The sequence below is a fragment of the Scyliorhinus torazame genome, chromosome 11 (assembly GCF_047496885.1).
Source record: "Scyliorhinus torazame isolate Kashiwa2021f chromosome 11, sScyTor2.1, whole genome shotgun sequence".
NCBI classification, from domain to species: Eukaryota; Metazoa; Chordata; class Chondrichthyes; order Carcharhiniformes; family Scyliorhinidae; genus Scyliorhinus; species Scyliorhinus torazame.
The window spans coordinates 200,614,504-200,638,463 of record NC_092717.1 but is presented as its reverse complement, the minus strand read 5'-3'; the positions used below and the strand labels follow the sequence as shown (position 1 = coordinate 200,638,463).

Below are 23,960 nucleotides of genomic sequence, written 5' to 3'. Positions count from 1 at the left end.
CTGCTAATGGTCTTGAGTATCGATCTGGGCCGACTTCCACAGAGCCGAATATGCTATTCTGTCTGCAGCTGTCCGTTTGTGTCCTGTTGGGTGCTTTTCCCATCAGCCTTTTCGGTGAGCCATTTTAAATCAGGTTTTGGCCAAATTAATAGGGAATCAGCCATTTTAGGTGGCTACATTCTCCCTCCATTTTTTCAGCCCGCCTCCTAGGTTCTACACTTCCTCCCTTCCAAGTTTTAAAGGAAAGTATGGCATAATTAATCGCCTTTACAAGCAACTAAGAAATCATTTCAAGTTTGCCTGATTGCAGTTCGACCTTTTCCCGCGGTTGTAGCCAGTGCAGAGTTGGTAGACTTTGAAATCTCCGTTTCACTTCGCCATGTGCGTGGTCCCTGCATCCCAGACTCCACTCATTTCAGCGCAGGCAAGTCTTCCCCGCCAGTCAGTCTTCTTACTCACAGTTTGAGTCAGAAAAATAACCAATTTTAAACTTTCTGCATTGGCAGCTGTGCTTCACCCGATATCTGCATGTGCGAGTTCAGTACCGGAATCTTCCATTGCTCCCGATACCATCCCACTGTTTAGTGGACTAATTATTCTATTTCAGCGATGTTTTTTTTCCAACTCATTGTTCATCACCAGTTTTCTCTTCTGTTATATTTCTTTGTCCCCGCAAAGAGAATAGGTATGGAGGTGCCCACGCTCTAGATTCTTGTCAAACACGATGAGAGGGAAGAGTTGTTGGTCATACAGTCAAAGATGATGATCTGCCAAAAGTCACCCCCCGCCCCCCCCACTGTATCCCCTGGCAAAAATGGGGTCTGCCAGACATTAGGGCGAGACTTCTAGATCCAGGATATGTCCTGTCTGCCATTTTGGGTGTGCGCGGCGTTCACATGACTCCTTAGGTTTATACTTTTACTATTTCTTCTCAGGCTGTGGGCATTGATGGCAAGGCTGACTACTTGTCAGTACCTAGCCACCCTTGAGAAATTGGTGGTTGACCTTCTCCTTGAACGGCTGCAGTTCTTTTTTTGCAACGGTGCTGTTAAGGAAGAAGTTACAGAATTGTGACCCAGTGTTGAAGCAGGAATGGCGATATAGTTCCAAGTTATGGCTTGCTTCATTCAAGTGGTATGAGAGATATCCGAGTCGGGCAGTTGACATAGATGCATAGAATGGACAGATGTTATGGGCGAGGCATTTTCAGAACCCCAAAATGTATCATGGAGTTCAACCAACCTCTCCCTTCAATGGATTGCTGCCCCCGAAGCACACTGCTTGTTCCCCAGGTGTGACACTACAATTATGGACACGTGGGTTTTTAAACACAAAACACTGTTTATTCCATGAACTCAACCTAACCTCCTAAATAAACACTGGATCTCTTAACACCCAGTTCAAAGGCTTTACTATTATGAGTTTAAATCACCCAAATGATCCAGAGATAGTATTTCATGGCAGAGATCACAGCAGATCTAGCTCACTGCAAAACACTGACACACATCCAAACTCTTTTTCAAACTGAAACTTCAAAATGGCTGAACTGAGCTCAGCTCCACCCACTCTCTGACATCACTGTTTTCTTAAAGGTACATTGCTTAAACAACCATTTCTTAAAGGTACTCTCACATGACACCTCCCCCCAAGAAAAAAAAATAAACCATCAACTTCAAGATGGTTTCATTTTTCACTTTTGCACCATCCACTAAGAAATGCACACAGGAAAAATACTTTTTCATGTCACAAAAAAAAACAACAGACGCAAACAGGCATAATAATAAAGTCCCTTTTTCCCATTCTTTTTCCACCAACCGAAATCCTTCTCGATTGACAGTCTCTTTGAACAAGAAAGTCTCTGCACGATCCATCCATTCCTCTACGCCTCGGCATTTCTCTTTAGATTCAGATACTTTAGTTCAATCTGACCACAGAGCCCCTTGCAATTCTCCAATACAGGAACATTGGTGATCACAGCTTTCAGGCAGTCAAATGCCTGTTGAAAGTCCGCCATCCATTGAAAATTTTGACGTTTCATTAGCAAGCCCATCAGTGGAGTAATCACGCCACAAAATATTTGCACAAAGGTTCAATCAAATTCATTCATGTTAAGAGATCGCATTGTCTCCCTTCGTCTTGAGGGTATCGGAAACTCCTCAAGGAAAGTGATTCGGGCTTCTCCAAATTCACTTTCGGCTAGGTTCATCACCAAACCCGCCGCCTGAAGTCGATCAAAGAACTCCACACGATGTTTTAAATATTCTTTCCATGTCTGGAAGTTGGAAATAAAAGCAGATTGTCCCACTTTCGCAATGCAATCCATCAAACGTGGGATAGGATAAGTGTCCGTTCTTGTAACTGCATTCACCTTTCGATAGTCCACACACAACCGTTGGATACCGTCTGGTTTAGGTACCATCACTATGGGTGAGCTCCATTGGCTGCAACCCACTTCAATTATGCCATTTTTAAGCATACTCTCAATCTCTCTGTTAACTTGTACCAATTTAAAAGGATTAAGTCTATATGGATGTTGATTGATAGGAATAGCATTTCCCACATCTACATCATGGATAGCCATTTGAGTACATCCCAATTTATCTCTCCAAACTTGCCCATATGATATCAATAACTCTTTCAGGTCAGTTTGTTTTTCCTCTGGAAGGTAACTTAACAATTCATCCCAATTTTTAAGAACATCCTCATTTTCCAATTTAATTTGAGGTATGTCAAATTCACAGTCATCTGGATTTGGTTCGTCACTTAGTTAGAATCATTAAAACCTCCTTTTTCTCTCCTTCCCTTTCAAAGTACCTTTTAAGCATATTCACATGACACACTCGGTGAGTCTTCCTTCTATCTGGTGTTTTTACCACATAATTCACCTCACTTAATTTCCTTTCAATCTGATATGGTCCACAAAACCTAGCTTTTAAAGGTTCACCTACCTCTGGTAACAACACTAAAACTTTATCCCCACTGGCAAAACTACGAACTTTGGCTTTCTTGTCCGCTCCCCATTTCATCACATTTTGTGCAACTTTCAAATGTTGTCTAGCCAATTCACCTCTATTTAATCGTTCCATAAAATTTGACACGTAATCCAACAGTGTAATTTCCGATTTCTCACCCACCAATTTTTCCTTAATCAATTTAAGTGGTCCTCTTACCTCGTGACCAAAAATTAGTTCAAAAGGACTAAATTTGGTAGACTCATTAGGTGCATCCCTAATTGCAAACAATACGAATGGGATTCCTTTATCCCAATCCTCTGGATAATCTTGACCATATGCCCTCAACATTGTCTTTAATGTCTGATGCCACCTTTCTAACGCTCCCTGCGATTCTGGATGGTATGCAGTTGATTTAAATTGTTTTATTCCCAAGCTATAGAACATAGAACATTACAGCGCAGTACAGGCCCTTCGGCCCTCGATATTGCGCCGACCTGTGAAACCACTCTAAAGCCCATCTACACTATTCCCTTATCGTCCATATGTCTATCCAATGACCATTTGAATACCCTTAGTGTTGGCGAGTCCACTACTGTTGCAGGCAGGGCATTCCACGCCCTTACAACTCTCTGAGTAAAGAACCTACCTCTGACATCTGTCTTATATCTATCTCCCCTCAATTTAAAGCTATGTCCCCTTATGCTGGACATCACCATCCGAGGAAAAAGGCTCTCACTGTCCACCCTATCCAATCCTCTGATCATCTTGTATGCCTCAATTAAGTCACCTCTTAATCTTCTTCTCTCTAACGAAAACAGCCTCAAGCCCCTCAGCCTTTCCTCATAAGATCTTCCCTCCATACCAGGCAACATTCTGGTAAATCTCCTCTGCAACCTTTCCAAAACTTCCACATCCTTCCTATAATGCGGCGACCAGAATTGCACGCAATACTCCAAATGCGGCCGCACCAGAGTTTTGTACAGCTGCAACATGACCTCATGGCTCCGAAACTCAATCCCTCTACCAATAAAAGCTAACACACCGTATGCCTTCTTAACAACCCTCTCAACCTGGGTGGCAACTTTCAGGGATCTATGTACATGGACACCGAGATCTCTCTGCTCAGCCACACTGCCAAGAATCTTATCATTAGCCCAGTACTCTGTCTTCCTGTTAGTCCTTCCAAAATGAATCACCTCACACTTTTCTGCATTCAACTCCATTTGCCACCTCTCAGCCCAGCGCTGCAGCTTATCTATGTCCCTCTGTAACTTGTAACATCCTTCAGCACTGTCCACAACTCCACCGACTTTAGGGTCATCTGCAAATTTACTGACCCATCCTTCTACGCCCTCCTCCAGGTCATTTATAAAAATGACAAACCGCAGTGGCCCCAAAACAGATCCTTGTGGTACACCACTAGTAACTGGACTCCAGTCTGAACACTTCCCATCAACCACCACCCTTTGTTTTCTTCCAGCTAGCCAATTTCTGATCCAAACTGCTAAATCACCCTGAATCCCATGCCTCTGTATTTTCTGCAGTAGCATATCGTGGGGAACCTTATCAAACGCTTTACTGAAATCCATATACACCACATCAACTGCTTTACCCTCATCCACCTGTTTGGTCACCTTTTCAAAGAACTCAATAAGGTTTGTGAGGCACGACCTACCCTTCACAAAACCGGGTTGACTATCTCTAATCAAATTATTCCTTTCCAGATGATTATACATCCTATCTCTTATAAACCATTCCAAGATTTTGCCCACAACAGAAGTAAGGCTCACTGGTCTATAGTTACCGGGGTTGTCTCTACTCCTCTTCCTGAACAAGGGGACAACATTTGCTATCCTCCAGTCTTCTGGCACTATTCCTGTAGACAAAGATGACTTAAAGATCAAAGCCAAAGGCTCAGCAATCTCCTCCCTAGCTTCCCAGAGAATCCTCGGATAAATCCCATCCGGCCCAGGGGACTTATCTATTTTCACACTTTCCAGAATTGCTAACACCTCTTCCTTATGAACCTCAAGCATCTTCTAGTCTAGTAGCCTGAATCTCAGTATTCTCCTCGACAGCATTGTCTTGTTCCTGTATGAATACTGATGAAAAATATTCATTTAGCACCTCTCCTATCTCCTCGGACTCCAAGCACAACTTCCCACTACTGTCCTTGACTGGCCCTACTCTTACGCTAGTCATTCTTTTATTCCTGACATATCTACAGAAAGCTTTAGGGTTATCCTTTATCCTACCTGCCAAAGACTTCTCATGTCCCCTCCTATCCATAACTTCTTTGAATAACTTTGAAGTAAAATTCGATCCTTGATCCGATTGAATTTCTGTGGGTAGTTCATATCTAGTAAAGAATTTAAGGAACTCCTCCACAATCCTTTTCGCTGTAATATTACGAACTGGAATGGCCTCTGGAAACCTAGTAGACACATCCATTATAGTCAAAAGATATTGATTCCCACTTTTTGTTTTAGGAAGCGGTCCTACACAATCAATTAGGACCCTCGTAAAAAGTTCCTCAAATGCTGGAATTTGTATTAAGGGCGCTGGTTTTATCACTGCTTGAGCTTTCCCTGTCACTTGACATGTGTGACATGATTGACAAAATTTAACTACATCTTTATGTAGTCCAGGCCAATAAAAATGTTTCTGGATTTTAGCTTGAGTTTTCCTTATTCCCAAATGACCCCCCACTGGTACCTTATGTGCAACTCGCAACACCTCCTTTCTATACCCAATCGGCAATACTACTTGATGAACTTCTGCCCACTTTTCATCCGCCTGCATATGTACAGGTCTCCATTTTCTCATCAAGACATCACTTTTACGGTAATAACACTCTGGTATACTCTCAGATTCCTCTTCCGTATATGCTTTCTGATATATCCGTTTTATTTCTACATCTTTCATATTGCTACACTTCCGCCAATTTTCCTGAACTAAAAATATCCGCCTCATCCTCCACCTGTTCTTGTTCTTTTTCAACCAGCTGATCAAAAATCGTTTCTGATAATTGCACTTCAACTTCATCTTCACTCTTTGATTTCTCCTCTTGTCTTAACCTGTGACTTTGCGACCTTGCTCCTACACAATCCGAAAAATTGCAGGACATTCGTCCTTCAACACTTCAGTTGTCTGATTTTCCACTGGCTTATCAACCACAGTAGGCATCACTCCCACCTGCGATCCAGCTATATCACTACCCAAGATAAACTGTATTCCTGGACAAGATAGTTTATCTATTACTCCTACTACCACTTCACCACTCTTCACTGGACTTTCCAACCTTACCTTATATAATGGAACGCTACTCCTCTCACCCTGAATTCCACATATCACCACCTTTTCTGGCAACATTCGTCCCAAACTACATAATTCCTCATCTCTTACCATTAAAGATTGACTAGCCCCTGTATCTCTTAAAATTGTGAGTTCTTTACCTGCTCCTCCTGATACACATGAGTAAACTTTACCCACACAAGTAAATTCTTTAAAGACACCTGGCACCTTCTTAACAATTACTTCTTGAACAGGCTGTCCAATCGTTTGCACCTCCTTCGCTTCCCTTGGGCTTTCCTTTACCACTCTAACAAATCCCACTGTCTTATCCTGTTTTACCACATCAGCCTTCCCAGTGTTTTTCTTCAACCATCAACACTGTGACTTTACATGGCCTAGTTTATTACAGGAAAACATTTGAAACTTTTATCTCTTTTCCACCCTCCTGGATTTCGTTTTTAAGCTGAGGTACACATCTTTATTATCTCCCATCAGATCACCTTTACCTTTACCACTTGCGTGTTTCTCATGTCCCCAGTTTCTATCCCTCACCGGCTGAAACTGATGTCGGAACCAATCTTTGATTTATGAACTAATTCATAATCATCTGCCATTTCTGCTGCTAATCTCGCAGTTTTAACCCTCTGTTCTTCCACATGAGTTCTCACTACATCAGGAATTGAATTTTTAAACTCCTCCAAAAGTATAATTTCTCTGAGAGCTTCATACGTTTGGTCTATTTTCAAAGTCCTTATCCACCTATCAAAATTACTCTGTTTGAGCCTTTCAAACTCCATCTATGTTTGACCATATCTGTCCTTAAATTTCTAAACCTTTGTCTGTAAGCTTCAGGCACTAGCTCATATGCACTTAAGATGGATTTCTTCATCTCCTCATACGTTCCAGATACCTCCTCAGGTAGTGATGCAAACACTTCACTAGCTACACCTACCAGCTTTGTTTGAATCAGTAATACCTACATGTCCTGTGGGCACTGCATTTGTTTAGCTACCTTCTCAAATGAAATGAAAAAGGCTTCTACCTCCTTCTCGTCAAACCTTATTTAAATAGATTCCCCAGTCATTGACTATGATGCTCTGTCTCATTATCCTCATCCATCTCCTCCAACTGTACGTGTCCCTTTGCGTCTGCCAATTTTAACTGATTTTCATGTTTCAGAGCCATTTTCCGAAGTTCAAACTCTCTCTTTTTCCCTTTCCTCTCTATCTCTTTGTTTGTTTCTTTCTTCGCTCTCCTTTTCTTTTCCTCTCTATCTCTATCTCTTTCTTTTTCTATCATTGCATATTCAAGCCGCTTTAATTCTTTTTCATGTTCAAGTTGCTTTAATTCTTTTTCATGTTCAAATTGCTTAATCTGCAACTGGAGCTTTGCCATATCTAATGAGTCAGAATGTATCACAGGCAAACATAAATGCACAGATACCGCGTTAAGTACCTCATCTTTTCGTATTTTACTAGGCAGTGTTAACTGCAATGCTTTTGCCAAACCTAACAGTCTGTCTTTAATCTCTGTCCGTAAGGTGTCACATGTTGCCGCGTCCAACCCCAAAAACTTCTGAGCCTTCCGAAAGAGCCATTGTTCACAACACTCTCCCCACTTAAACTAAAATACCACACCGGAAAAGCAATAATCCTTCACTGTCTTCAAGTTCACAAAAGACAATCTAATAGATAGACTTTTATCCCCCTCGAGCCCCCATGGGCGAGGCGTTTTCAGAAGCCCAAAATGTATCATGGAGTTCAACCAACCTCTCCCTTCAACGGATTGCTGCCCCCGAAGCACGCAGCGTGTTCTCCAGGTGTGACACTACAATTATGGACACGTGGGGTTTTTAAACACAAAACAATGTTTATTCCATGAACTCAACCTAACCTCCTCAAGAAACACTGGATCTCTTAACACCCCTCACTTCAAAGATAACCCCGAAAATATTACAACACTAAATAATCCCTCCGTTATCCCTTCAACATCCATGAGACTCAACACCTTCAAACAGAAACACATCAGGTCAAAGGCTTTACTATTATGAGTTTAAATCACCCAAATGATCCAGAGATAGTCTTTCATGGCAGATATCACAGCAGATCCAGCTCACTGCAAAACACAGACACACACCCAAGCTCTTTTTCAAACTGAAACTTCAAAATGGCTGAACTGAGCTCAGCTCCACCCACTCTCTGACATCACTGTTTTCTTAAAGGTACATTGCTCAAACATCCATTTCTTAAAGGTACTCTCACATAACACAGTGCAGAAGGTGGCCATTCAGCCCATCGAGTCTGCACCGGCCCTTAAAAGAGCAGCATACCCAAGATGAAACAGATCAGCAGGATACAAAATGCTACTGTAGACAACATATTTTATACAGATGGTTATATATGTGTACATGCAAAACAAAATGATTGTGCTGAGAACCTTTTGATTCTTTCTTGCGCAATGCTTTTATTCAGGATAAGAAGACTTATACTTGCCCTGTCTGTGAAAAATCCTTTACTGATGATCGCCTGATCAAGTCTCACATCACCACATATCATCCAGGTAAGGCACCACGTCTGCACCACCGATAAGCCTTGCTGTTTAAGTGATGAATAAAGTTAGCCTCTGAACTGAAGTGGTTACACTGTTCTGTTACTACGTCCATTCAAGGTCAGGTTAATAACTCAAGAGAATCTTACATTTTGATTTAAATACATACAAGTCCAAAATTGAAAACTGAGTGACACTTGCTATGTTCAGAGAATCATTGTTCATTATTAACTGGCAGTTTCTACACAGGACAATTATCATAGTTCATTGGTAAAGCCTATAAACTCAAATCTGTTATTTAACGAGGAAATATTTTTGCTTCATCACGAGTGAACTAATTCACTCAGCTGATGCAACAGTTAAGATGCTGGATTTACCTTCAATATCCCCAGGATAAAGAAAGGAAAAGAATTCAACTTTTCTACTTCTGATTACCGTATGATAACATCTGCTGGAAATTGGGATGTGTGGGCATTATGAGGAAAAATCAGATTTGTCTATAAATTCAAATAATGAGGTTCACTCATGAAGAATAGCCACTTGGGGTCCCAGCGGATTCCCAGCACCTTCAAGCTAAATATCTACATGGGCATATCCTTCAAGAGAGTGCTTGGACGCAGATATTCCATTGACTCTACCTGAACAGTAGCCAGCCAAAGAAAATTACACTATCATGTATGTTAATTAATTAATTAAAGTTACTTTTAAAAAAAATTTAGTGTACCAAATTATTTTTTCCAATTAAGAGCGAATTTAGCGTGGCCAATCCCCTAACCAGCACATCTTTGAGTTGTGGGGGTAAAACCCACACAGACACGGGGATAATGTGCCATCTCCACACGGACAGTGACCCAGGGCCGGGATTCGAACCCGGGTCCGCAGCGCCAAAGCCCCAGTGCTAACCACTGCACCATCGTGTTGCCCTTAAAGTTATTTTCAATGCGATAACATTGCATATATTGTTACAACTGAGTACACAATCAAAAAGACAGCTTCAATTAATGCAGATGACATGTAACCAAGGAATCCATGTCATGACAACAAGGTTATCTGCTCTCGTGCGCTTGACTATTTTCCTGTTGGTGCAGCTTTGTGCCTGATCTATTACAATTTTTACATGGTTTTTTGCTATTTGGCGCGAGAGTGAAAGTTCATGGAAGCTCCATTTGGTCCAATCACATAAGGACATATGATTTAGGTGCAGAAGGAGGCCAGTCAACTCTTAGGGCCTGCTCTGCCATTGAATAATCTGATGGCAGGTTTGATTGTAACTTCCCACCTATCCCCGATAACCTTTCATCCCTTGCTTATCAAGAATCAATCTAGCTCTGCCTTAAAAACATTCAATCAACTGCCATTTGAGGAGGAGAGTTCCAAAACTCACTATCTGAGAGAAAAGATTTTTCCTCATCTCGGTCTTAAATGAGTGACTCCTTATTTTTAAGCACTGACCCCTGCCTCACCCAGCATTGTTAGGCATTATGGTTGGCTGTCATGTGGCATTCAACTTCCCAAACCTGTTTTTCTAAATAGTTGGCACATGCAGGCCTCCTTATCTGTATGTAAATCCTCTCAAGGCCTTCTGTATCTCTAATGTGTCCTCCCTTTTAACAATTCTATCTGCAGTCTTTGACCACGTGGTTTAATTTTTCAGCCTGTGAAATTTGCCTCCTTTCTCCTTATCACTTGTTTTTGCAAAACAGAGGCCTTCTCAAAGATATTTCAATGATTTCTGCATATTGTTGCTGCCTTTTCTTTTTAAATTCACAATGTACATGTTTGTTAAACATCTTCCCTTTATGGGAAAGGCGCAAAGGATGAAGGAACTGCAGGGACGCAAATGAGTACTCAACCTCACTTTTCACAGATCAGACACAAAATACAGCATAGAGGTGGTACACTTCAAATAAAATGACCAATAGTTTCCTTTAAAAGATGAACTTATCTTCTCTGACTCATCAGTTGCAAATAATTGACAGGGAGGAATAAACTTTCCAAATCTTGTGACCATTTACCCGGGGAAGGAAGAGAGGAAATTATTTCAATTTTCACTTTTGTCCAAGATAAAGCTCCCAAGTGAAAAAGAATGCATTGATGTGTGGGATTGAGAATTAAACTAATTTGTCACTCTGGAATGCTAGACTGACATGTCTCTCAGTTAGTCAAACATGAGGCTAATGAGTCATTGAAATACTTTAGCAATTCCTGATTTTGACATACATGAGACTTTTTGAAACTAGCAGCAGGATACTTATTTATCGAGTGTGGTTGATGAGCAATTTGGCTATCTTTCAAGTCTGATTGGAAATCTTGCCCTAACGTGGTTGAAAGCTTTTCCTCTTTATTAAAAGCAGGGACAATAAATTAAATAAGCTTGAGCACAGTGACTCAAAGTTGAGTGTGGGGAAGAGGTATGTGCAATTTATATAATTTCACTGTGTGGAGTAAACATTTTTGTCACTTTTTTAAATGTTTAGTCAAAGTTCTTTGGCTACTGCCTGAACTGGATGTAATGATGCCTTAATGGTGCTTGGGTATTAGATGAACTGAATGTAATGGTGACTTGTTGGTGCATTGGGTGTCAGATGTGCCACAACCTCCAGTAACTTTGTTATGTAGCTTGGATCAGTGACACAATAACAATTAATTAATTTTAATTTTCTCATTATTTTTGGCATGCTGAGTATTGTTTCCACGTTAAAACTTAGGTTGTGCAATTGCAAACCAGTTTTTAACATAAAAAGAACTTCATGCACATTCATGAACCAGCTCACAAAGAATGGCACATGCAAATTTCCTTCAGTGCGCAGAGGAAATAAAGCCACCAACTTCCATCATGTTATATAGGAGTGTAAGAGCAGTGTTTAATTCTGCCACCTGACAATGGTTGTTAGAAAGTGGTGAACAGAGCAGACTGTCGATGGTTTTTCACCTCAATGGGTATACGGAGAACATTATTATGCTATGGATGTCACTTTTCAAACAGATATTTTGGATCTGACGCAGATCAATAAATTATTTCTGTCTAATTGTTACCTTGTCAGAGGCCTTGAAGAATTATGTTTTGTAAAAAGGGTCATTAGACCACTAGGCTAGAAATTCACCAACGCATTTGGGGCTGATTTAGCACACTGGGCTAAATAGCTGGCATTTAAAGCAGACCAAGGCAGGCCAGCAGCACGGTTCAATTCCCGTACCAGCCTCCCCAAACAGGCGCCGGAATGTGGCGACTAGGGGCTTTTCACAGTAACTTAATTTGAAGCCTACTTGTGACAATGAGCGATTTTCATTTCATTTTTTCATTGCCCATTTTCAGATGCTAAATGGCCTCCAAAGCACCAATCTGGTGGGTAGGCAGCATTGCACATTTCTGACTGGAATAATAATAATAATAATCTGCAGATATCCCCATATCCTGCACTTAAATTTCTAGGCCCTAGTGTTACAAGGTCTGCAACATTTCAAGAGTTTCAGTGGTCTATATAATATTTTAATTTAAATTTTAATAGCCTTTATCTAAAGATGAATTTATACTGAATAAAACAAATCCGTTTGGTACATTTTAATTTTAAATTTAATTTGCTAATGATTTGGAGTATTTATTTTGGTAAAATCGACTTTTTAAAAATAAATTTAGAGTACCCAATTTTATTTTTTTTCCAATTAAGGGACAATTTAGCTTGGCCAATCCACCTAACCTGCACACCTTTGGGTTGTGGGGGTGAAACCCACGCAGACATGGGAAGAATGTGCAAACTCCACACTGACAGTGACCCAGGGCAGGGATTAGAACCTGGGTCCTCAGCGCCACAGTCCCAGTGTTAACCACTGCGCCACATGCCGCCCCCTGTAAAATCAACAGTTTAAAAATTCCTCTGCCATTTTAGACTCTTCTACTTCCCCATCTGAAACTTTTCCTGACTCGAGCAGGAAATTTTCAGTAATTCTCCAATAAATTAACTTCCCATTTTGCACACATTTTCCCCTTAGCCATACAATATTTTAATTTGTAGGATGTTGCTGTTGCCCAACATGCCACCAAGACACTCTCATTTAATTCTTCTTAACATCTATTTGCAGAGGTCCCTATGAGCACTATCTCAGAGATTCTGGGGAAACGAGTACAACTAAAAGGGTTGATTGGAAAACGAGTAGTGAAATGTCCTTATTGTGACTGCTATTTCCGGAAGAATGGTACCGACCTGCAACGTCATATCTGGGCGCATGAAGGTATGAATGCACAACCATACTGAGTGTATTTCTTAAGTTCTGACACGTCACCTCTATCTCACCAAGTGGGTTCTAGACAGTGAAAAACAAGAGGGGCATTTGATAATGATTTAAAATATAGTAACTCAAAAAATGACACAAATATTGCTGAAAAAAGAAACATGCGATTGAAGCTTTTCATCTTGCACTCATCAGAGCAGGCATAAGAATACCAAATTTCAAAGGGAAGAGCAATTTGTACTGCATGAGAATGGAGTGCTGATTGGTTTGCAAGTGAACTCTGATTGTCCGAGGACTTGCCATGGAGATTGCACTAGGGAACAGTTATCCCCAAGCTTTTGTTGGATTTCAAAATAGGCAGTCAACTCTGATTGGTCAGGGCAGCACGGTGGTGCAGTGGTTAGCATTGCTGCCTCACGGCGCCAAGGTCGCAGGTTCAATCCCGGCTCTGGGTCACTGTCCATGTGGAGTTTGCACATTCTCCCTGTGTTCGCGTGGGTTTCGCCCCCACAACCCAAAGATGTGCAGGGCAGGTGGATTGGCCATGCTAAATTGCCCCTTAATTGGAAAAAATTAATTGGGTAGTATAAATTTTTTTTTTTTAAACTCTGATTGGTTGAGGTGTTGTCATGGGGAAGGCACCAGGGAATTGTTGTCTCCCATGTTTTTATTTAATTGAAAAATATGCAATTCCTGCATATATTTACATAATCTTATATATATCATTTTTTATATCTCAGAAGAAGAGGCTGGATAGACTGGGACTTTTTTCCCTGGAGCGTAGGAGGCTTAGGGTGATCTTATAGAGGTCTATAAAATAATGAGGGGCATAGATAAGGTAGATAATCAACACCTTTTCCCAAAGGTCGGAAGTCTAAAACTAGAGGGATTAGGTTTAAGGTGAGAGGGGAGAGATACAAAAGGGTCCAGAGGGGCAATTATTTCACACAGAGGGAGGTAAGTGTCTGGAACGAGCTGCCAGAGGCAGTAGTAGAGGTGGATACAATTTCATCTTTTTAAAAAGCATTTAGACAGTTATGTGGGAAAGATGGATGTAGAGGGATATGGGCCTAATGCAGGCAATTGGGACCAGCTTAGTGGTAAAAACTGGGCGACATGTTCAAGTTGTGCTGAAGGGCCTGTTTTCATGCTGTAAACCTCTATGATTTGTTTCCAGAGGACAGGGCCCCAAATATGGATATATTCATAAAGCGTAAGTCGCATTCTGAGCATGACTGACAATCATAAATTGGTTGTTAGTATAATTCTTAGCACACACAGGATTGTTCAGTAGGTGCCATCCAATCACGGAATCACATTTAACATTGGACAGTAAGTTTTGAGGTCTGCAAGCACAGTCTGGTTGAGTATGGTCAATACTTTGCCTGTTGCGAACATCTGAAGTGACTTGCTGTCACTGTGTTGGGACATACAGCCTCTATACCTAACATCACACCAGCATTAAGTGCTGGTTTAGCTGAGTGAGCTAGACAGCTGGTTTGTGATGCAGAACAAGACCAGCAGCGCGGGTTCAATTCCCGTACCAGCTTACCCGAACAGGCGCCGGAATGTGGTGACTCGGGGCTATTCACAGTAACTTCATACTTGTGACAATAAAAGGTTATTATTATTATTATTATTAGGGGCTGGTTTAGCACAGTGGGCTAAACAGCTGGCTTGTGAAGCCGAACAAGGCCAGCAGCACGGGTTCAATTCCCGTACCAGCCTCCACGAACAGGTGCCAGAATGTGGCGACTAGGGGCTTTTCACAGTCACTTCATTTGAAGACTACTTTTGACAAGCGATTTTCATTTCATTTTTCACTATAGTGTTCAATTCCAGTCGACACACTGCAAGAAGGATGTGGAGGCTTTGGAGAGGGTACAGAAGAGGTTTGCCAGGATGTTGACTGGTATGGAGGGCATTAGCTATGAGGAAAGGTTGGATAAATTTGGTTTGTTCTCACTGGAACGACGGCGGTTGAGGGGCGACCTGATAGAAGTCTACAAAATTATGAGGGGCATTGACAGAGAGGATAGTCAGAAGTTTTTTCCCAGGGTGGAAGAGTCAATTACTAGGGGACATAGGTTCAAGGTGTGAGGGGCAAAGTTTAGAGGGGATGTGCAAGGTAGGTTTTTTACGCAGAGGGTAGTGGGTGCCTGGAACTCGCTGCTGGAGGAGGCGGTGGAAGCAGGGACGATAGTGACGTTTAAGGGGCATCTTGCCAAATACAGGAATAGGATGGGAATAGAGTAATACAGACTCCGGAAGTGTAGAAAGTTTTAGGTTAGATGGGCAGCATGGTCATCGCAGGTTTGGAGGGCTGAAGGGCCTGTTCCTGTGCTGTACTTTTCTTTGTTCTTTAAAATTCACATTCCACACATTGCTCGATTGTGTGGTAGGCAGAACATCTTTTTGGCCTGATGGCAGCATCCTGTTAGTGGAGAATACCATTTGTGTTGCGACAGGTTTTTGAGACATCCAGAACAATTTGAGGTCATCTCAGCTAACCAGAGCCCACTTGCCAACCAATCAGTACTGTTTTCTCATGAAATTCTTTCACCTGCATTCACGAATGCAAGATGAAAAGCTTCAATTGCATTTCTTTATTTTCCAGGTTCTGTATTACCGAGCGGCAAAATGACATTAGTTCACTCTCCAAGCTACTTGTCTGTCATGGTGGTCAATTTTACTCTTCTAGATTTTTTTTTTGCTGCATACCTTAGGATACGGTCAACGTTATTTTTTAGCTACTAATTTCTAATATCCTGCTCATTCATAATGGGTCTTGACATTGAGCCAACATAGGGCTTTTGATGATAGTGTTCCAACACAGCATTAGGCAGGAAATCTTAGAATCATAGAATTTACAGTGCAGAAAAAGGCCATTCGGCCCATCAAGTTTGCACCAGCCCTTGGAAAGGGAACCCCACTTAAGCCCATGTCTCCACATATCCTATTTTTTTTTCGCACTGTGCTGAATTTGGGTGCATTTGAGTGCTATCGTGAGAGTTTGGTGACTGAGGGAGCTAGGTGAGGAGGAGGTAAGGTGTTCCTTTCATTTCATTTCCTCAAAGAGCGTGAAGGGAGCCGGGAGTTTACAGAGAGTGCAGCTGACTAGAAGCAGAATCGGAGGGCGGAGTTCCAGTTGGTCCACAGCGCAGCTATATTCTGTAAGGTAAGGGGATGGAGGCTAGGGCAGTTGCATGCTCCTCCTGTAGGATGTGGTTGGTGAGGGATACCACCGGTGTCCCGGCTGACTATACCTGTGGGAAGTGCACCCAACTCCAGCTCCTCAGAGACCGTGTTAGGGACCTGGAGCTGGATGAACTTCGGATCATCCGGGAGGCAGAGGGGGTAATCAAGAAGAATTACAGAGAGGTAGCCACACCCAAGGTACAGGACAAGACTAGCTGGGTTACAGTCAGGGGAAAGAAAATGAACGGGCAGTCAGTGCAGGGATCCCTTGTGGCTGTTCCCCTTCAAAACAAGTATACCATTTTGGATGCTGTTGGGGGGGATGACCTACTGGGGAAAGGCCCGATCGGCCAGTTCTCTGGCGCTGAGTCTGGCTCTGTGGCTCAGAAGGGAAGGGGGGAGAAGAGAAAAGCAACAGTGATAGGAGACTCAATGGTTAGGGGAATAGATAGGAGATTCTGTGGTCGCAAGCGAGACTCCTGGAAGGTATGTTGCCTCCTGGGTTCCAGAGCCAGGAATGTCTCAGATCGAATCTACAGGGGGCGCAATTCTCCCATCGGGAGACTAAGTCCCGACGCCGGAGTGAAAAGCGGAGTGTTTCACTCCTGCGTCGGAGGCCTCTCTCAGCCCCCTATTCTCCCGCCCCCGGGGGGCAAGGAGCGGAGCCGCGTCATTTCCACGCGCTGGGCCTTGGCGCCACGTTAAAGGGGTGGCGCGTAAATGACGCAGCCGCGCCACGTAAATGACGTCATCCGCGCATGCGCAGGTTGGCCGGTGCCAACCCGTGCATGCGCGGTTGCCGTCCTCCCCACGCCACCCCGCAAGAAGATGTCGGATGGATCTTGCGTGGCGGCGGAGAAAAGGAGGTCCTCCTTCAGAGAGGCCAGCCCGCCGATCGGTGGGCACCGATCGCGGGCCAGACCCCTTTTGAGTCCCCCTCCCGGTGGAGGAACCCGCCGCCCCCCCCCAGCGTTCCCGCGCTGTTCCCACCGGCAGCGACCAGGTGTGGACGGCGCCGGTGGGAACCTGTCGTGTTGGGCAGGCCGCTGTTTGTAATGGGCAAGTGGCGATTCTCAGAGCGGCCAGCCGTGATTCTCGCCGCGCTGGCTTGCGGGCGGGGGGGGGGGGGGAGAATCGGGTGCCGGGGCGGCGTGGCAGGACTCGCGCGGCGCCACGGCAATTCTCCCACCCGGCGTGGGGGGTGAGAATTCCGTCCGTTATTCCCCGATTTATGAAAGGGAATCGGGAAATCCCCAAAATATTGGAAACGATTCTGAGAGATAGGGGGCGAGATTTTCCCCTACCCGGCGGGATGGGGGTCCCAACGCCGAGGAATGGCGTGAACCACTCCGGCGTCGGGCCGCCCCAAAGGTGCAGAATCCTCCGCACCTTCAGAGGCTAGGCCGGCCCCGGAGTGGTTTGCGCTGCGCCGGCCGGCAGGGGAGGGGCTTGGCGCCACGTCAACTGCCGCTGAAGGGCCTCCGCCGGCCATCGCGGGTTGGCGCGTGCGCAAGAGCACCAGCATGTGCTGATGTCATCCCAGCGTATGTGCAGGGGGGTTCATCTCCGCGTAGGCCATCGCGGAGGACCACAGCGGCTGACGCAAATCAATAGCATGCCCCCACGGCACAGGCCCGCCCATGGATCGGTGGGCCCCGATCACGGGCCAGGCCACCATGGGGACATCTCCTGGGGCCAGATCAACCCCCCCCCCCCCCCCCCCCCCCCGAGGACCCCGGAGGCTGCTCGCGCAGCCAGGTCCCGCCGGCAAATACCTGGTGTAACATACGCTGGTGGGACTGGCCGAAAACGGGCGGCTGCTCGGACCATCGCGGGCTGGAGAATTGCCAGGGGGGTCGCTGCCAGCGGCCGCTAACTGTGGCAGTGCGATTCCCGCCCCCGCCAAATCCCCGGCGTCGGAGAATTCGGAAGATGGCGGGGGCGGGATTCACGCCGCCCCTTGGCGATTCTCTGACCCGGCGGGAGGGTTGGAGAATCCAGCCCAGGATTTATGATTATTTAGAAAAACATAGTTTGATTAAAGATAGTGAGCATGGCTTTGTGAGGGGCAGGTCCTGCCTCACAAGACTCATTGAATTCTTTGAGGTTGTGACGAGACACATTGATGAAGGCCGGGCAGTGGATGTGGTGTATATGTATTTCAGTAAAGCATTTGATAAGGTTCCCCATGGTAGGCTCATTCAGAAATTTGGGGGGCATGGGATACAGGGAACTTTGGCTGTCTGGATACAGAACTGGCTGGCCGAAAGAAGACAGCGAGTGGTAGTTGATGGAAAGTATTCCGCCTGGAGGTCGGTGACCAGTGGTGTTCCCCAAGGATCTGTTCTTGGACCTCTGCTCTTTGTGGTTTTTATAAGTGACTTGGATGAGGAAGTGGAAGGGTGGGTTAGTAAGTTTTCCAATGACACAAAGGTTGGTGGAGTTGTAGATAGTGTTGAGGGTTGTTGCAGGTTACAACAGGATATTGACAGGATACAGAGCTGGGCTGAGAAGTGGCAGATGGAGTTCAACCTTGATAAATGTGAAGTGATTCATTTTGGAAGGTCGAATTTGAATGCTGAATACAGAGTTAAAGGCAGGATTCTTGGAAATGTGGAGGAACAGAGGGATCTTGGGGTCCATGTATATAGATCCCTCAAAGTTGCCACCCAGGTTGATAGGGTTGTTAACAGGGGGATTGAGTTCAAGAGCCGCGAGGTTTTGCTGCAGCTTTATAAAACTCTAGTTGGACCACACTTGGAATATTGTATCCAGTTCTGGTCGCCTCATTATAGGAAGGATGTGGATGCTTTGGAGAGGGTACAGGGGAGATTTACCAGGATGCTGCCTGGACTGGAGGGCATGTCTTATGAAGAAAGGTTGAGGGAGCTAGGGCTTTTCTCACTGGAGCGAAGAACTCAGAGAGGTGACTTGATAGAGGTGTACAAGGGGATGAGAGGCACGGATAGAGTGGATAGCCAGAGACTTTTCCCCAGGGTGGAAATGGCTGTCACGAGGGGACATAATTTTAAGGTGATTGGAGGAAGGTATAGAGGAGATGTCACAGGTAGGTTCTTTACACAGAGAGTGGTGGGTGTGTGGAATGCACTGCTAGCAGAGGTGGTGGAGTCAGAGTCATTAGGGACATTTAAGCGACTCTTAGACAGGCACATGGACAGCAGTAAATTGAAGGGGTGTAGGTTAGGTTGATCTTAGATTAGGATAAATGGACGGCACAACATCGTGGGCTGAAGGGCCTGTACTGTGCTGTACTGTTCTATGTTCTATGTATCCCCGTAATCCCACCTAACCTTTTTGGAGACTAAGGGCAATTTATCAAGGCCAATCCACCTAACTGCACATCTTTGGGTTGTGGGAGGAAACCAGAGCTCCTGGAGGAAACTCACGCAGACATGGGGAGAACGTGCAGACTCCTCACAGACAGTGACCCAAGCTGGGAATCGAACCTGGGACCCTGAAACTGTGAAGCAATTGTACTAACCACTGTGCTGCCATTGAAAGAATGGCCAAGTCCACATCTGGATAGTGTGTTTTCTTTACTTGTTCTCATGTTTTGAGTGTCGGTGGCAAGACCAGCATTCATTGCTCAATTCTAATTACCCTTGAGATGGAACCACTTCAGTTCATCTGGTGTAGTTACAGTCACAGTGGCTTGTTTTGTAGGGTTTAATACAACTGAGTGGCTTGCTATGCTAATTCAGAGACAGTTATGCATCAACCACATTTCTGCGGATCTGAAGTCACCTGTAACTCTGGAGCACAAATCTTCAGCACTACAGACGTGATGTTACAGTCCAAGCCTTTGCCGAGTGAAATGTGCTCAGTGATTACATAACATCGCATGGAGTGAGTTGAATTGACTGAAGACTGACATCTGTGATGCTTTGATTCTCAGTAGGAGGCTGAAATGGATCATTTAATTGGCATTTCTGGCTGAATTTGGTTGCTGATACTAATTGAACTAGGATTGGTCACTTGCCTTTATGGAAATGGCAGAGCGAGGGAAAATGGCAGGACAGAAGGTTACTAATTGTGGTGGAGAACAATTCGGCTGTTGATGGCGCATGGTCTAGAAGTGTTTAGGACTTAACTAGCTTGGTCAGTAATTGTACTACCAAACCATTCTTCGTGTTGGACATTGAAGTCTCCACCCAGATTACATTTTGTCCCATTGCTGCCTTCAATGCCTCTTTCAACATGGAAGAGTACTGATACACTGGTTTAGGGACAGTGGTAGATTGTAATCAGCAGGAGATTTCCTGGCCAATGTTTAACCTGATGCCATGAGACTTTAATTGTCTGAAAAGAAGCTTTATAAAGCTTGGGGAAATGTGGAAGTGAGACTGGCTGAGTTGCTCTCGCAAAGACTGGCAGGGGCTGAATAGCCTACTTCTATGCTGTAACTGTTGTATGATACTTCATGGAGTATTCAGAGTCAATGTTGAGGCCACTCCTTTCAGACTGCAAATCAACCTTCTACCATCTCTGTCTCATCTGTGGCACAGGACAAGATGAGTCATAGAGCCATAGGCCGGATGTCGTCCAAGGCAAAGAAACCTGCTTAATTGGCATCCCCAGTCCACCACATTAAACAGTCGCTCACTTCACCACTGGCGCACTGTGGCAGCAGTGTTTACCATCTAAAAGAGGCTCCTTTGGCAGCACCTTCCAAACCAATGACCTTTGCCACCAAGAAGGACAAGGGCAGCAGATACATGGGAACTCAACCACCTGTATGTTCCCCTCCAATACTTTTCACTGTAACTGTACACGTGTCAATAAATCAAATTCAAATTCAAGTTACCCATCATTTTGACTTGGCTACTACTGGGTCAAGATCCGGAAACGTATGGGGTGGCATGTGGCACAGTGGTTAGCACTGGGACTGCGGCGCTGAGGACCTGGGTTCGAATCCAGGCCTTGGGCCACTGTCCCTGTGGAGTTTGCACATTCTCCCCATGTCTGCGTGGGTTTCACCCCCACAGCCCAAAGATATGCAGATCAGGTTGATTGGCCACGCTAAATTGCCCATTAATTGGAAAAACAATAATTGGGTACTCTAAATTTATTTTAAAAATTGGAAACGTCCTTCCAAACAGTGATACCTCAAGGATAGTAGCGATTCAAAAAACTGAAAAGGGAGGCACCACCACCTCATCAGCTGTTAAGCGGTGTTTGGGGTTACAATAAATACTTATTGCGAGGGATGGAGTGATTCCATGAAAGAATGAAAAAGAAGAAATAAGAACACACCCTCAGAGAGTTCTTTTATCTATTGAAACTAGAGGCAAATAGTGATTTTACTGCAGAAAACATCTTTCATTATGAGTCCCCGCTTCGCATCAACTCACTTAATAACATGGTGACACTTTATCATTATTAACAAAGTAGTGACAGTATATCTATTTGACTGTGCCAGTTTCACTTTACTGTTGTTTTCCATCGAATTCCTCTTCTGTGCCCTTCCTGCTCACATGGCTTTTCCTGCAGTGCTTCCGCTCTTGCCTGAGTTCCACTTCCTCCATCTCCTGGCCTTGCCGACTCCTGACCTCTGGGGCAGGATTCTCCAATAAATGCGTTTTACGACGGTGTGAACGGGCCATTCCCATGATTAATTCTGGCCCCTACAGGGAGCCAGCACGGCACTGGAGCGGTTTGCGCCACTCCAGCTGCAGATCCCGGCGCGAACTGTGCGCCGCGTGATCCGCGCATGAGCAGTTGCACCGCGCCAACGAGGACATGTGCAGTGGCGCCAATGCACGCATGCGCAGTGGCCTCCTTCAATGCGCCGGCCCCGACGCAACATGGTGCAGGGCTACAGGGGCCAGCGCGTAGGAAAGGAGACCCCCAGCCACAGAGGCCGGCCCGCTGATCGGTGGGTCCCGATTATGGGCCAGGCAACATCGGTGCCCCCCCCCCCCCCCCACCACCACGGGATCGGACCCCCCCCCCCCTCCCACAGGCCGCCCGCCACCCAACCCTTACACGCTGAGGTCCCGCCGGCCCAGCGCAGGTCAGAACGGCGGCGGCGGGACTCGGCTCTTTTCTTATGGCCGCTTGGCCCATGCGGCCTGCGACCGGCACCACGCCAGCGCCATGGCGCCGATTCTCCGCACTGCGGAGAATCACGTCGGGGCGGCGTGGCCCGTTCGCGGCGATTCTCCGGCCCGGCGCAGGGCTTGGAGAAACCCGGCCCTGATCTTGATTTGGTTGTCGGGTCTGTTCCTCAGTAGCTCCTGATTTCTTGTTCCTGCTGCTGGCTTTGCTTCTGAACTCGCAAGAAGTTATGTGCTCTGTCTGGTCGCAGAAGTTGGTCAGTGCAGCTAATCATTGGAGTTCAGCTACTACCGGCACCGACCAACGTCTGACACTAGATGGAGCTTGGTCAATCTAAAAGTCATGTACTGAAGCTGAATCCTGTAATTTTTTGTAGTGACTTTAGTTGCATTTTTTTAAACATTTAGCGATGTATTTTATTTCACATGTTATTTCAGTTAGAAGTGCACGGTGCTTCAAACATATAGGGCAGTATTTCAACTTATACATTGGTTTTTCCGAATGATGTCTGAAGGAACCTAACTCTGCTTCAACATTGATTCGTATGGAAACCACTTGGAGCCACAATTTTCAGGGTCACAACCACAACTTTAAGTGAAGACTTCCTGTAGTAATATGAATACATGTCAAGACATGAATAACTACAGAACATTTGAGCTAGAGATTTGTTTTTCTGTGGTATACATATTAAATGCTGCTCACAATTTCTCACGTTTCCAGGAGTAAAGCCATTCAAGTGTTCAGTTTGTGAGTATGCCACACGCAGCAAGAGCAACCTGAGAGCCCACATGAATCGTCACAGCACCGAAAAGACACACCTCTGTGACTTGTGTGGCAAGAAGTTCAAATCAAAAGGCAGCCTCAAGAGTCACAAGCTGTTGCACACTGCTGATGGTAAGTAATGTCATACAGCAGAGCCCTTTACTGTCTGTCTGTCTCCAATTCAGCAACAAACCTTCCAAGTTGCCTTGAGTGCTCAAATGTAACATTGCTCACCAACCAAAAATCTCTTGATTTGGATTTGTGGCCTATAATGATCTTGATTAATAAGGGGATCAGGGGTTATGGGGAGAAGGCAGGAGAATGGGGATGAGAAAAATATCAGCCATGATTGAATGGCGGAGCAGACTCTATGGGCTGAATGGCCTAATTCTGCTCCTATGTCTTATGGTCTTATGGAGATGCCATATGATAGAAGGAGATTGGGCTTCATTGATATACTTGATGCCAGTGATAGTTGTCTCTCCACAGGCAGCTCCTCCAAGCAATGTTGGGCCATCAAAACTGGTCCCCAGTACCAGAAAGGAGAGCTTTTTGTTTTTAAACTCACCTGAAGTTGGCACCCATGGGGTCGACTAAAGAATCCTTTTGCCTGCCCCACTTACTGGCAACTAATTTCTCACTGAGGGCCTTCAATAGGCGTTAGGTCCTTAATGTACATATAAATGGTTTACTGTGTGTTTTAGGCATCTACCCAAGGTGACTGGATAAACATCACTGGGGCAGGTTAGACACAGGCCACTGAACGTGCTGGATTGGTGCTCTACACTTTTCATGAGTGAATAATGGGTTCAGTACGTACTAGATTCTAACCCAACTACTTGAGCCTCATACATGTGTCCTTGAAACTGAAAAGTGTTCTTCAGCATCTCTGTTGAC

General features: G+C 44.8%; 1 protein-coding gene across 4 annotated transcripts in view; it reads left to right on the top strand.

The window, feature by feature from the left end:
• The window catches only part of zfat (zinc finger and AT hook domain containing), a 187,173-nt gene that overhangs the window by 104,125 nt on the left and 59,088 nt on the right, over positions 1-23,960 (top strand). For all 4 annotated transcript variants that reach the window (XM_072468251.1, XM_072468252.1, XM_072468250.1 and 1 more), the window contains 3 exons: positions 8,720-8,807; positions 12,876-13,025; positions 23,022-23,195. In XM_072468251.1, the coding sequence (XP_072324352.1) occupies positions 8,720-8,807; positions 12,876-13,025; positions 23,022-23,195 (412 nt within the window). The remainder of the gene's footprint in view (positions 1-8,719; positions 8,808-12,875; positions 13,026-23,021; positions 23,196-23,960) is intronic.